We start from the raw sequence: 15196 nt of genomic DNA, 5'->3' as shown, positions 1-15196 counted from the left end.
GTCGATCTCCTGCTCTCTTCTTTCCCCATTCATGAACAAGATCCCCAGATACTTAAACTCCTCCAGTTGAGACAGGGCGACCACCTGACCCGGAGATTGCACTCTACCCTTTTCCGGCTCAAGACTATGGCCTCGGATTTGGAGGCGCTGAGCCTTATCCCAGCCGCTTCGCACTCGGCTGCGAACTGCTCCAACGAGAGCTGCAGATCACGTTCCGATGAAGCCAACAGGACCACATCATCCGCAAAAAGCAGAGATGCGATCCTAAAGCCACCAAAATGGATCCCCTCAACACCTCGGCTGCGCCTAGAAATTCTGTCCATGAAAGTAATGGTCAGAATCAGTGACAAAGGGCAGCCTTGGCGGAGTCCAACTCTCACGGGAAACGAGCCTGACTTACTGCCGGCAATGCGGACCAGACTCTGACACCGGTCGTACAAGGACCTGACAGCCCATATCAAAGGGCCCGGTACCCCATACTCCCGGAGAACGCCCACAACGCCTTCCTTGGGACACGGTCGAACGCCTTCTCCAAATCCATAATACCCATGTAGACCAATTGGGCGAACTCCCATGCACCCTCCAGGACCCYGCTGAGGGTGTAGAGCTGGTCCAGTGTTCCACGCCCAGGACGAAAACCGCACTGCTCCTCCTGAATCCGAGGTTCGACTATCCGACGGACCCTCCTCTCCAGGTCCCCCAAATAGACCTTACCAGGGAGTCTTAAGAGTGTGACCCCCCTGTAATTGGAGCACACCCTCCAGTCCCCCTTTTTAAACAGGGGGACCACCACCCCAGTCTGCCAATCCAGGGGGACTGCCCCCGATGTCCATGCGATATTGCAGAGTCGCATGAGCCAACACAACCCTACAATGTCTAGAGCATTAAGGAACTCCGGGCGGATCTCATMCACCCCCGGGGCCCTGCCACCGAGGAGCTTTTTAACCACCTCGGCGACCTTGTCCCCAGAGATCAGAGAGCCCAACCCAAAGTCCCCAGGCTCAGCTTCCTCAACAGAAGGCATGTTGGTGGGATTGAGGAGGTCTTCGAAGTATTCCGCCCACCGGCCTACAACGTCCCGAGTTGAGGTCAGCAGCACACCATCCCCACTGTAAACATTGTTGGTGCTGCACTGCTTCCCCCTCCTGAGATGCCGGATGGTGGACCAGAATCGCCTCAAAGCCGTGCGGAAGTCTTTCTCCATGGCCTCTCCAAACTCCTCCCATGCCCGGGTTTTTGTCTCAGCGACCACCCGAAAAATCCATAATTTTAGCAAAAAATAAAATAAAAAAGTCCGTATCACACGCGCAGGGACAGGTGGACTGTCAGCCACAGGTTTTAGCACCTGTCTGTGCAGGGCAGAGCCCCGGGGCAGAGCCGGAAGAAATGAGGAGGCTCTGAAATGTTAAACATGTTTGAAACTACGTTTTTATAAACTCCATAAAACTTAAAAATATTTGGGAGAGATTGGTCTGTTAACTTCAGTATACCAGCAAAATAAGGACAAAATTACAGACAGTCTGTACAACCTGATAAGCTGCACTTGAGTAGGACACGGAACAGGAGAGACTGAGAGTACACATGTTGCCCAGAATAAGAGATCAAAGAGCATCACGACGATTTCTTGGACCGCAAGGCTTGTCGTCTGTCCTTTAGTAGTGATGAGTAGCTATTTCTTTGTGAAATTGTGTTTGTGAACATGTGGGCCGCTGTGCCATTGTCTTTGAAATAGATAAAGCTGGTGTCAAAATGACCCGACCACTCTCCGTGGTGCTGAACTGTTTTGAATTTGTGTTTTATAGCTGAATGATTTTTGGTTCTTGGTTTGTTATAGGCCTACTTCATGTCTGTTTTATGGACTTCAAAATAACATAGTCGCTCTGTGGTGCTGTAAGCCCTGCTATTGCAGGAGTACAGTATATGCATGTTGTATAACATGATGTCATCATGAGCTTTATTATTAGGCATATAAAGGGCCCGGTCATTTGCCCCACCCCCGGCCCAGCTGATTTGTTCCGCTAGTGCATATTGGCATTAATGGTAATGAGAGAGTTGACTATCTTGCAAAAGCTAGCATTCAGGCCCACTTCAAAGCACCGGAGTCTATTGTAAGTATCTCAACAACAGTCTGTAGGATTGCCCTACAGGCCAGGATTAGATGTCAGCACTCAATCTGCTGGAGGGAGCTGATGGACTGTAGACAGGTATGGGAACTGATAAACGGCCCAAGTCGTAGGTTTGGGAAAGCTCTCATCTCCCTGACAAGGAAAACTCTTAAGTACACTGGTTGGAGTCCTAACTGGGCAAAATCTGCTCAACTGCCAGAAAATGGAGATGGACTCCATGAGAATGGTCTGTGTGATGCCTGTGGCATTAAATTAGAGACCTCTTTCCACTACTTAGGCCACTGCTTGCATCAAGTAGTCAAAGAAAAATAATTGTTGGGGACCCCTTCATGGATCCCAAGAAGCTCAGAACAATGAATGTTTTTAACCTTGTGTCCTTTGTAGAAATGATGCGCTGTTCAAAAATGTCAGAATAAAGCAGGAATCCACTGGATTTCTTCTCAATTCTTTTTTTGTCTCTGACTCCAATCAGGTTCATACAGCATTACAGCAGTCAGGCCTCAGTGAGGCCTTAGGCCATATCTGAAAGCCCAGACAAAACAGCCCAGTCTGTCCAGGCTGGATCTAAGCAGAGACTCTGCAAAACACTAAGAAGTTCTTTTTATATCATAATAATTCAGCCTTTTTAAACTCTTGAGTCTCTTCCTGGTTACACCCCTTGAAGGTGGTAACTTTTACATCACACATCAGAATGTAACCCATTTTTGTTTGGACTACAGAAAGAACACATTGATAAGACAGACCAACTCTTGTCTGTTTTAACAAAAAGAAAAAAAATTGTATAGGTCTTCTGGACGGGTTCTTCTCTAATGAAACATTTCATCTCTTCTCCAAGAGACTTCTTCAGTCTGAGAGTTTCAGGTAAAATTCAGGCTTTTGTCTGTTTTAACCTTAAAGGCTGAAATGATCAGGAAGTATAAAATACAAAACTTCATCTAACATTCAGTTAATCATTTATAAAATTTTCTTCACCTTCATCCAAGGGATACAAAGGTTTGAATAAGACTGGTGTCTTTTTGGGGAAAGCAATGGGTCCACTTACGAGGCCCCCACTCATTTGGATTCTTTATCCATCCCTACTTACCATAGCCATTCCTTTGAGCTTTAGAACCACTGCACACACAGAGTTCTCCATGTAAAGAGAGCCTATCAGCAATCTAAAATATGCAACTGAATAAAATTCTGGAAGTCATAGTATTAACATGACATGGACATACAGGCAGAAGGAGCCCAAAAATACTTCATAGGCATAGCGCTCATGATGGAAAATTGCCAAGCCACAAATTAAAAAATTAGCTAACCACCTTTTCTAGCGTTTTCAATAAAAATTGTTTTGTTGTTGCACATTTCAAAATTACATTAGATAACATAAAACTTTAGCTCGATCCATTCTTCAAACAATCAAAGTTTTATCTACAAAGTTGTAAGTTAGCTTAAATTTAAACTTCCCTCCCACCTTTTGCATTGCCCGAGAGCACCGACTCTCGCAACGGTGAGCCAGCAGTCATTAAAACGGCAACCGCCTGGCATCTTCCGCTCACTGGAGATGTGCAAGACACAGAGGTACATGTTTAAAGTAGGCCTGCTTCATAGATATGCCAGAGGAAGCCTCTGGTCCAGTGGCTAATCTTTTCATCGGGTGATCTCTACTGCTCACACTCCAGTGTTATGAAAAAGAGCAAACTCACTCTAAATGGCATCAAGGCTTTCTGAGACTTCATAAAAATCACAATGATCACTCTCTAATTTGTGTCTTTAACATAGAACATACCAAATTGAGGTTTTTAATCAAACTATTAGAAGACTTTTTATTACAAATCTGTGCATTTTCAAATGACCCAGTAAATAGCTGTGGACTTTTGCACATAAATAATGGTTTATTTTCCAGACATACAAAAACGGAATATAAAAATACTATAAGTATATATCAATTTAATCACAGATTTAGTGTGACCAACATTCACAGCATAGTTTTAATGTCTATACTGAGGTAATCAATCAGAATACTTTATTAATCCCGGGCCAATATATGCCAAGATGCACTGTCAGTGAGCATTTCATTGAATATACTGTACAGACTCACATCATGATAAAAGCAACCCCACCCCCAAGTTAAACATGTTCCTACAGCTTTGTGCACCATTGATCTAAACACTGTAACCAAATGGCTACAATAATGCACATTTAAAATTATAACAAATCACTGCAAACTAATTAATTTTTTGTCAAAACATTGCAAACATTAAAATGAGTTTTAACTTTAACATGTAAAACTTAAAGTGACGTGTATAGAGACAGGACTATGTTGTTCCTCTCTGCAAGACGGGTTAGTATATTAAGATCTCTTGACAGTGACTGATAAGCCCACAGCACTCTCCATATCCTGCATGATATTATGTTGTGGTTGGATCGTAGAAAATTTGGAAATTCTCCTTCAGCGTGAAGATAATCCTTTATTTTTTTCACCATCCCAGAGATGATTTCCTGCACCCTAACCTTGCTTTATTTGCTCACAATGGGCCTCATGCAAGAACCGTTCGTACGCACAGATTTGTTCTTAAATTGTGCGTACGAGTGATTTAGGAGAATTTGTGGCATTCACCAGTTTTCGTATTCTACGATTTTTTTCAGATACGAACAAAATTTACAAGTGGTCCAGACCTGTCGTATATTTTACGAGCAGTCAGTCTGCTGTTATCCAGACGGGTTTTCTTCATTAATAACTTTATATTTCATTAGTTTGAAGATATTTTGAGTTKAAAATAAATCACACTCCATAATTATGTTGACAATAAGTTATTCTGCTTGAATTAGAGATAATTTTAAATGTAATAATTTAGACTAACTATAAATTGTCCGTCCAGCCGGCTTATCCGCTATTGGGTGCGGGGGCGCAGCAGGAGAAAGACCCCGCGCGCTCCGCAGCGACACTTTCCAGCTCGTCCTGGGGGACTCCGAGACGTTCCCAGACCAGAGGGGATACATAACCCCTCCAGTGAGTCCTTGATTTTCTCCAAAGTGCCAGACTTATTTTGAAAACATTTTAAAATGCTTATTTCAAACCCGCATCTGAGACCACCGCAGCGCGCGGGGGGGGGGAGGGGGGGTGCACGGTGCGCAGCGCTGCGGCTTCTGAATAAATGAAAATGATTTAACACAGTTGTTTATACTTTTAGCAGCTCTTTTTATCCCACAGCTGAGCTGCTAAACATGTCAGATTTTCTTTTCTTGATCTCTGACAGACGGACTTCAATCTCTGAACGTGTAAAGTTTTTATTTTTTCAGTTTTCGCTGTAATTTTCATGAATGAATGAACACTTCCTTGTATCTGAGGCATAGCCTTATATGGTGTTTTTGGGGTGGTAATTATGCTAATCTCCTCTCGCGTGCACGAGCAGCTGGATAGAAAAGGTGTAAATTACGCAGCTCATTTACGCACGTTTCCTGAAGATAGAAGTGTTTGTTGAATCTGACGTGACATGTTCGTACGAACCCTTTGTACGAACAAAAGTAAGAGAAATTTAGGATAAGAATACGAACATGTTCTTGCATGAGGCCCAATGACACAGCTCGCATAGACCAAGTCAGAATGCAGCTTGGGATCACGTATATGCAAGGACGTTTACGTGGTTTTGCCACCATCTGTTTTAGCCAAGACTTCAAGCCAACATGGTTAGTTCTGTTTCAAGTGATTGCTGACTGATAGTAACATGCCTTATATCATGAAGAACTGCAGTGAATGAAATGATTATTTATTGATTGATTGATTGATTGATTGATTGATTGATTGATTGTCAGCACAGATCCAGAATAGGAAATCTGTCATTTTAGCAGTGTCAGCTGTGGAATTAAAGGACCTGCTAAAGCCAAGGAATGAAATGACGACTGTTGTTAATGCAATGTCTCCCATGGGTCACATAGTCACAGAAATAAAAGATCTAAACCACATTCCTCTCTCTCCAATCCTGCTCTTGTTCTTCTTTGGTCAAATATTTCTAATTTATGTTACATTTAAGAAATGGGGAAACAACTGTGTTAAATAATTTTCGTTTATTTAGAAGAAGAGCAATAAGACACAGCACCAAAGCTCGGACCATCTGACATGCCAGTCCCCCGCCGTCTCCCATGCACACAAGTAGTGTCAGATGCTGCTCTGAAGAAACAAGAAAGCATTTTAAAATGTTTCTAAATTATGTTTGGAGAAAATAGGAGACAGTCTTGCATGCATAGCTGATGTGCTGAATAAATCTGAACAAAATAAAACACGGTCTAACACCTTCTCCTAGTCCACAAAACAAATGTAGACTGGTTGAGCAAACTCCCATTTGCACACTGGGCTTTGCAAAACCACTTTTCTTTTGCTTCTTTTACAAGTACTTATTTAGCATAAATCCAAAACAAATACAATTCAAATGCTTCAGAATATGGACACTAAACTGTCTCAAATAAAACTTAAATGTATTCTGGATTTTATATACACATTACAAATTCATTTTGTTTAATTAGCATTTTTATAGCAGGGCGGCTGTGGCAGAGTGGTTAGGGGAGTCATCCTGGAACTGGTAGGTCGCCGGCTCAATCCCCCATCCAGATGCCTCAGTGGTTGTGTCTTTGGGCAAGACACTTCACCCCCAATGGCTCTGATGTGTATCCCATCAGTGTATGAATGTGATTGGCACAGAGTAGTCTCCACAGATGATTGTACATGTTAGCTTTGTAGAGACCTAATAGAGTGCTGTTTGAATGGGTAAATGAGGACACAGATTGTAGTGTAAAGCACTTTGAGTGTCCTGCATGGATAGAAATGCACAATATAAGTACAGTCCATTTACCATTTACAGCACTTATTCTTAGCAAATGTCTTGTCAAATCACTGTATGTAAATGCAATTTAGTCCAAAACAAAAGCTGGTTTCAATTCAATTTCAGTCAATTTAATCTACATTATATTATAACATTCAGTACATCACAAAGTGCCAATTAGCTTAAAATTGTCTAAGGGAAATCATCAGATTGCATCAAAATTTTCAAACAATAGCCACTCCATCCAGAGCACACACAGGGCAGTAAGGAAGTGACAGAAGGAAACCTCCAGCAAGCAGGGCAGCTATCAGCCCTTATCAGCTGGGGTTAAAGAAGAGAATTGTGTCCTGCGTACTGTCCACTAAATCTGACTGTGTGTGTGGGAGCCTTCCTGCTTATGTGCATAAAGAACAGGTAATGTGAGATCTCCTCACAAACTGGATTGCCTGAGACAAATCAGGAACCTTTTGAAAAGGCTAAAATCAGAATATTTAGAGTTGAGTCCTTATAAGATGATCACTAATGACAGTGGGTATAGTCAGGAGGAAACAGAACCACCGATTTAGTGTTTTTGGCCTCAGTGAAACACTACCTCTCTTCAGAATTGATTCTTTAGGTCTGTTAAACTCCAGCGGAGGGATGGAACACCATTTTTCAAGCAGACACTCTCTAATTTGCTGGTTTGATAATTGTGGTGGAAGGTGCTGACTAAAGTGGGACCTATGGTAGCACATACTTTTCCTATCTGTCTGTGTTGCTCTCACTCCAGGAAAAGTGAAGTATTTTGAAAATTTGCAGACTTCCAAAAACCTAACAATCTATGGCCTCAAGAAATGAATGTTACACAAAGGTTTAATTTTAACTGAGCTGAAAAAGAGACAAAAACAACATATTTTATTGGAAGGAGAAAAAATGCATGAAAAACAATGAGAAAAGCAACCCTACAGACCAAAAATCTAGTCTAGTCAATCTTGTATTCAGCATGTAGAGAGCAGATCTTTGTCTACTGTAAATTCAATAGTAAAATAAACAAAGTGCTCTAAAATCTTTCAAAAAGGTTGAATGGGTTCAGATCTGGGTTATAACTGTAGAAAAGCAACAACAACCCTTTCTATCTTTTTTTTGGGTAATAATCAACTAGTTATTCAATGATCAACTGTGTCCCATGGAGGAGGATACTGAAAAATGTTTTACCCTGAAATAAACAATATATCAAGACAGTTTTTATTTTGAACTGCAGTGACCTCACCCTCTAAAAAATCTGAATACTTCTATGTTAAAACAGCCAAATACTAATTGGTGGTCTTAATGTTTATGTATATTAAACAGTGTTTTGAAGGTCAGTGTTAAAGCCCTGTTAAAAATATATAGACTCAGAACTCAGGTTTTAAAATCTACCTGCAAACACTTGTTCTGTGTCTTGAAACAAATTTAACAGTATTATAAATGAGATAACACTTTTGAATAACTCTTTGCTATCATGTGTGTGTGTGTGTGTGTGTGTGTGTGTGTGTGTGTGTGTGTGTGTGTGTGTGTGTGTGTATACTCTTATCTAGGCTCTCAAGGGAGTTAATGTCCAGCCCTTCTTTGCAGGCCTGCAGACAGGAAATGACTTTCTGACTCTCAATCTTGCCTGGTCGGATGGTCAGTCCAGATAGGCTTCCCCGAAAGTACTGAGTGAACCGTGGTTTCGTGACTTCCCCACCTACAAGCAACCACACATACACACACAGTAAACACACAAGAGAATTAAATGTACTTTTTGAAGAACACATCACTGCTGAAGCTTTTAGGCAAAGCGTTTATCTGCGCTTTATAGTTTTGAAAAATTCTAAATTGCTAATGATGCTTTATCAACACCAACAGACCGTTTATTGTGAAAAAACAACAGTACAATTTTATGAATAATTTAAATGGGCGCTTTGTGTCTTTCAATATACAAGAAGTTTTGCTATTAGTATACTCTATAAATGTTATTTGAGCAAAATCTTTCCTTATGTGCCATAACCATTGACTGCCTGTCCACCCTTCTATTTTCTTATTCAAGAAGTGTTGTGCATAATCAGAAAACCACACCCACTTTGGTTTTCTTAGTTGAAATTTGGCCTTATCCACATGGAAACAGTTTTTTTCCAAAACAAACTTTTTATTTATTATTTCTAAAAATATTTTTGTAATCATGGCACCATCTTCCTTCACACAAAAACATAGAAAACAGCCAAAATCATCGTTTTAACAACGTCAGGCCTGTTTATTGTGCTGTGATTCTGCCATGAAAATCCAACAAAAACAGGAAACAAGGTGTGGAACATGCGCACAAAGCTTACACATTGCTGGTAAAGTGTAAACACAACAGGAAGAAGAGGAAATCCTCGAGCCATTAGTTAGATTAAGAGTTGGGTTATGACATTATCATTTGAAAAGTTGAGTTTTGGCTGTCTTCATTAAAACACAAGGTGGGGTTTAAAAGTTTTTTTTTCACTTTGCAACCTAGATTAAATATTATAAAATCTTAAAATATCATTTTGATGAAAGGATGAAGCAAAAAAAAAAAGAGAAGAGAAAAAGCTTTTATGTATCCACAGAAACTGATCCCTTTGTGTTCTGTAATAATGGCCAAATGTATACTTTTATCTCCCTGTATGATAAAACAACAGGGCTCTGCTACGAGTGGAACTCGGCCTTCCAGTTAAGGCTAAATAAAGAAAAAATGTCAATACATTTAAAGTCTGTCCCCTGAACTCCATAAATGCCAGTACCAGCAAGAGGAGTCTCCAAACCATTCATTAGCTAAAAGGTTACTGTAGCAGGAAGTATCAAAACTTCACCTTTGCATTTCTTTCATTTATCTCTTCCTGCTTCCTTTGCTGTACTTTAATTCTGGCTACAATCCACTGACACACTAAAAGTATAGAGAACCCCCCCACCCCCACCCCAACACCAAGTAAGGAAAAAAAAAAACTAAGACACTATGGATTAATAACTGATGAATGAGGTGCATACTGGGAAACCAACAACATCTGGACATAGCTTACAAAACTGGCCAACTCGCCCATTACTTGTTGGGATATTCAGATATGTCATTTTTCCTTTTCTTTATGAAATTAAAGGGGTGTCCTGAGTCTTTTGATTCATAAAGTGTCCTGTGCCGTTTGACTCACCCTGATACTCCTATTGTATAATTTATCTTTCATTCAATGATTCAAGCATTCAAAGTGTTTATTGCATATGCACAGCTGGAAACATGTTTCCCTAGCAATGAAATTCTTAGTTTGCTGTCCACAACAATTGTCAGGGCAAATAAACCGAGAGCACCAATAGGTATAATGTTCAAGAGGGAAAATCAGAAACATGCAAATGTGCAACAGACAACATTCAATATTTAAGAGTCTGATGGGAAAAAAGGAGCTCTTAAATCTGGAGGTCCTGCATTTCACATTTCTGTACCTTCTGGCTGATGGTAGAGGTGTGAATAGTGCATGCTGGTGGTGAGTTGGGTCCTTAAATGGTAAATGGACTGTACTTATATAGCGCTTTTCTATCCATCCAGGACCCTCAAAGTGCTTTATACTACAATCTGTGCCCTCATTTACCCATTCACACAGCACTCTATTAGGTCTCTACAAAGCTAACATTAACTTTCATCTATGGAGACTAATCAGTGCCAGTCACATTCATTCATTGATGGGACACACATCAGAGGCATTAGGGGAGAAGTGTCTTGCCCAGGACACAACAACTGAGACAGTTTTACGGGAGATCGAACCGGCAACCTTCCGGTTCCAGGACGATTGTTATTGTCATCCAATATGGCAGCTTCTACTTTAATTAAACATGGCAGCCATGTTCTGGACATAGCTTACAAAACTGGCCGACTAGCCCATTACTTATTGGGGTATTCAGATATGTAATTTTTCCTTTTCTTTCTGAAATTAAAGGGGTGTCCTGATTCTTTTGACTCATAAAGTGTCCTGTGCCGTTTCACTCACCCTGTATTCTACCCAACAGTTCATTGTCAAAACCTAACAACTACAAAGAGTTTTTATTCTTTTCATAGATTTTTTTTCCATAAATGGGCATGTGAGTTGGTTCATAATCAAACCTAACGTGCCCACATTCCCCTTTACAAGTTTTAGTGTCAGTAAACACAGTATAACACTAAAACCAGTTGTTCCAATTAAAATAATATACACTGCTTCAACAGCTGTTTGTGAATAATGTCAGGAGTATTGACATGTTTATTATACTTGTCTTTTTTTTAGTAAATTGCCATCAGCACTGTATGAGTCCACACATGCCTTGTCTGTAGTCAGAGAACATGATTGTTGCTTTATTCATTGAGATTGATCACTCCTATAGACTGTCTCGTGTAGTAAATTAGTGTACAAAAAAGAAAGCATAATGCAAACAATCAACACCTCATCTGTCATTTCTTCATATTAAGTGGCATTTTTCACAAGAATATTTTGATATAAAGTGTAGAAACTGAGGAAGAGAAGATACTGAGAATCAGAAGAAAAAAAAACACGTGAAAAATGTTACCAAAAACAAACAAGCTTTGTGTTTTTCAGTTTTAATAAGTGAATGATATACTCATCTACACATGTCTGTATTACGTACCTTTATCACTTTTAAATAAAAAGTTATGCCTTTGTTGAGCCTCACTTCAAGCTATGATCTGGGAAAACAAGCAGCTGTTGACTGACATTTTTTGACCTTTAAATTGAGCCGAAATAAGACTTCATTTTGAAAATTGTGTCAAATGTAATCTTGGAAGGACAAATTGTATTAACTCAAAAACCTCCTTACTTTGACTCCTAAGCAGTGTTGGATAAAGTAATACTTGAGTAAAAGTACAAGTATCTTACCAAATAATTACTTTGGTGAAAGTTAAAGTGTCCTGTAGGAATATTACTTGAGTAAAAGTCTTAAAGTATCTGATATTTTTTGTACAAGTATTAAAAGTAAAAGTATTGATTGAAAATGAGCAGTTAAATTTTCCATAATGACATTTATTAGGAGGTGACCTTACAAAACAATGCAGAAATGACAATATTAAAATACTTAATTTATGTTAAATTTAAGATGCACTGGTCTGTTTCAGTTTATATACGTACATATATCAAGGCTGCCCAAACCTTTTCCCTAAAATGAAAATCTATCTGAGAGCTGTGGCCAAATGCATTAATATAATTCATGAAATACAAATACTTCTTAATTAAAGTCCTTTTATTTCAATGATTTTGTCCTGCTGGAGTGTGATATGGTTTGTTTGTGTACAAACTAATATGGTATCAGAATTTTATATAAACTTCTATATATATTTACACACTTTATATATTGTTTTCCTGTGTGGCTCCTCCCCCAGTTTACCCACCAGGACACCGATGGGTCTTGGAAAAGAAACAATGTCTCCTTCTTGGTTTGGAGGCGATGGACCAGACTTACAGCCACCTGGGGTGACCTGTGTGGCCGAGTCAGGCTTGTCTCCTCCAGGAGACAGGGGCGGGAGCCTTTAGCTCGGCCTCTAGCTGCCTTCCCTCCGGTGGTCGCTCCCTTCGTGAACCCCGGCCCCTGGATCAGCGCAGTAGCTCAGGACGCCTCCAGCAGCCGGTCACCACCGTTAATGGCAGTCACTCCCTCTTAGGATCTGCACTTCTTACAATGACCGAGATAATATTCAGTGACCTGGACAGCAGGTCTCAAGGGAACTGTTAAAGGGAGTTATCCTATCTCCCCAGGCTAATAACCAATAAAAGTGAACTTATTATTAAGTTATGACCTCTTATCATTACCTCTTGGCTTCAAAGTAAACACACTCCTTAATATGTTAATACCTTGTTGCTTTGAAGTAACAACACACTCGTAATCAGAGAAAAACTTTAAAAACCAATGTCCAGTCATGGAATTGTCTTTATGATGCTGTAAGCAGTTTAATAGAAATTTGCAAGAAAAGCCACATTTGATTATACAGATTGAAAATATTGAACAATAACTGATGGTGGTAAAAATAAAAAGATCTAAGACGCTGACCTAACCTTGTGATTAAGCTGTGTGGCATTTTCCGTTAATTTGGACAGCAGGACAGTTGGAGTAGAGTTGTTTTTACCTCCATGAAAAGCAGCAGACTGTTGCCAGAGAGAACTTCTCAAAGCTGGGTTGTTTAATCTGGTCTTTGGCCAGTAGATTTCTGGAGAGTGGTGTGGCAGCCTGTCCCCAGCTGAGATGTCTCTTGGATCTGGTGGTCTTCTTTTTAGGCTGTCCTTGCCTTTGCTGCCTCTTCTCCAGACGGGGCCAGAAGACAACTTACTGCTGAAACTGCTCCTTTTTATACTGTTTTTGGGCTATCTTACCCCCCTTTCAGTCATCTTGTGATAGGCTGGGGTTTTCCACCACTGGACTTTTTGTGTACTTTCCAGGGTGAAGTAATTTTGCTGATTCCTGTAATAGGACTCTCAAGGGCTTTCCATGGTGAGGTAAACCGACTTGCTTCTACCACAGGGCCCCTCTGGGACTTTCCAGTCAAAACCCCACTTCTCCTTTTTCTATTATTGTTCTTTGTCCATCATGTGTTCTGTTTTGCAGAAGTACTGTTTGTCCTTTTTACCGTCCAAATGTAGCACACACACCCTTCTTCATTTTAAGACATACAACAGCACTTCTATTAAATCACCATCTTACATTAAAACACATTAACTATCACAGTACACTAGTTAAATCACACGTTGCAATAAGCGTATAATTATCACACTTGTTATTTATTTGCCAGCATTGAAATCAAGCAAAATTAATACTTATTACTCATTACTCCTTCACTTTCTTCTTCCTGAGTTTCTCTTCTCTCAGGCCCATTATCCCTGTATCCCAGTCTCTCTTATGGCCTCTCTTTCTGTTGCGTCCTCCTCTCTGTTGGGGGTCAAAGGGGGGCTCTGCTGGCCTGTTTTCAAACCTTGTAATGGTTGGCACAGCCAGGTTCCTTGACAATTTACTTCTCATTCAGCCACAATTAAATTCACTCCATCTAGGAGGCACAATTTTTATGGATAGTATTTATTTTTTACAATAAGCTGGAATGAAAACAAGCAAAAATGAAATAAAAGTAACAAATTTCTACTTCTTGTCTTTTTAAAAATTGTAAGGAGTAGAAAGTACAGATAATTGTGTGGAAAAGTAAGAAGTAGAAGTAAAAAGTAGGCTGAAAAATAATTACTCAAGTAAAGTACAGATACCCAAAAATTCTACTCAAGTACAGTAACAAAGTACTTGTACTTAGTTACTGTACAACTCTGCTCCTGTATGTCATTGAATCCTGTAATAATATTTGTATGTCTTTTTAAAAAGTAACAAAAAAAAAAACATTGCCACCCATCCAAAAAACAAAACAAAACAAAAAAAAAATCTATGACTAGATCAGTTAATTTACACACTTTCACACAAACATACAGTATGAGCTACTACCAGAATGCAAATTATATATTTTGATGTAGAATAAAAATAAAGGTTGTATCTCATTGGGCTCCAGCTGTTGGAGACCAGCTGGTAACTCAAAATTTATGGGCAAAGTTTTCAATGTAGCCTTTTGGAGTTCTGTGTTTGCTACCAGAAAGCTGGATATGCATATCTTTCAGAGGCTGATTTTATTTCTTTTAAGCATGATCTATCTACATGGCTTGAAAAACTGTATTTCAGGCCTTGCACATACATGTCAACCTCTTCAGACTTTTACCTGAATTTAAGCCTCAAAAATCTGTAATTTTCACAAAAAATGTATTATTAACATGTGAAAGGGGGTGGGTGGGGGTAAACAGAACGTGGGGCGGAGATAACAGCTGCTGCAGGGAAAGGAGGGCAGGGACAGGTGGGGAACTTATTTCTAGAGGCAGAACGACTTGACAGATGGTTATTTAACTTTATTTATTGTTTTTAATTTTACGACCTACAGCCTCTGAGACACAAAGTAAATTTGAAGCTGAGTTGTTTTTTTTAATCCTTGAGATTATTTTATATGTCCATATGCCTGTAAAATGAAGGACAATCAGTGTAATTTTAAGTGTATCTTACCCCCCTGTGAAAAGATAACTCCGCCGCAAGGCGAAATTTGAAAAATGCATCAAAGTGGGTAGGGGAGGGGGTGTGGGTGGGGAAGTGGGGGGGTTAGAGAGCGGAGGTGTGGCCAGGACAAGAGAACGTGACGTGACAGGCAGCTAGCATTAGCATAATTGATGCTACATGGAGAGTGACCACAGTATCGCAGATAGTTACATCTCT

The 15196-nt window shown here is 39.9% G+C and overlaps 1 protein-coding gene across 2 annotated transcripts in view; it reads right to left on the bottom strand.

Annotated features, from left to right (window-relative positions):
* The window catches only part of LOC106532581 (calsyntenin-2), a 119477-nt gene that overhangs the window by 37545 nt on the left and 66736 nt on the right, over positions 1-15196 (bottom strand). For both annotated transcript variants that reach the window (XM_014028678.1, XM_014028679.1), the window contains exon 10: positions 8468-8633. In XM_014028678.1, the coding sequence (XP_013884132.1) occupies positions 8468-8633 (166 nt within the window). The remainder of the gene's footprint in view (positions 1-8467; positions 8634-15196) is intronic.

The sequence above is a fragment of the Austrofundulus limnaeus genome, unplaced genomic scaffold (genome assembly GCF_001266775.1).
Source record: "Austrofundulus limnaeus strain Quisiro unplaced genomic scaffold, Austrofundulus_limnaeus-1.0 Scaffold796, whole genome shotgun sequence".
NCBI lineage: Eukaryota > Metazoa > Chordata > Actinopteri > Cyprinodontiformes > Rivulidae > Austrofundulus > Austrofundulus limnaeus.
The sequence above is the reverse complement of the archived record's forward strand: the minus strand, read 5'-3'. Positions and strand labels throughout refer to the sequence as shown.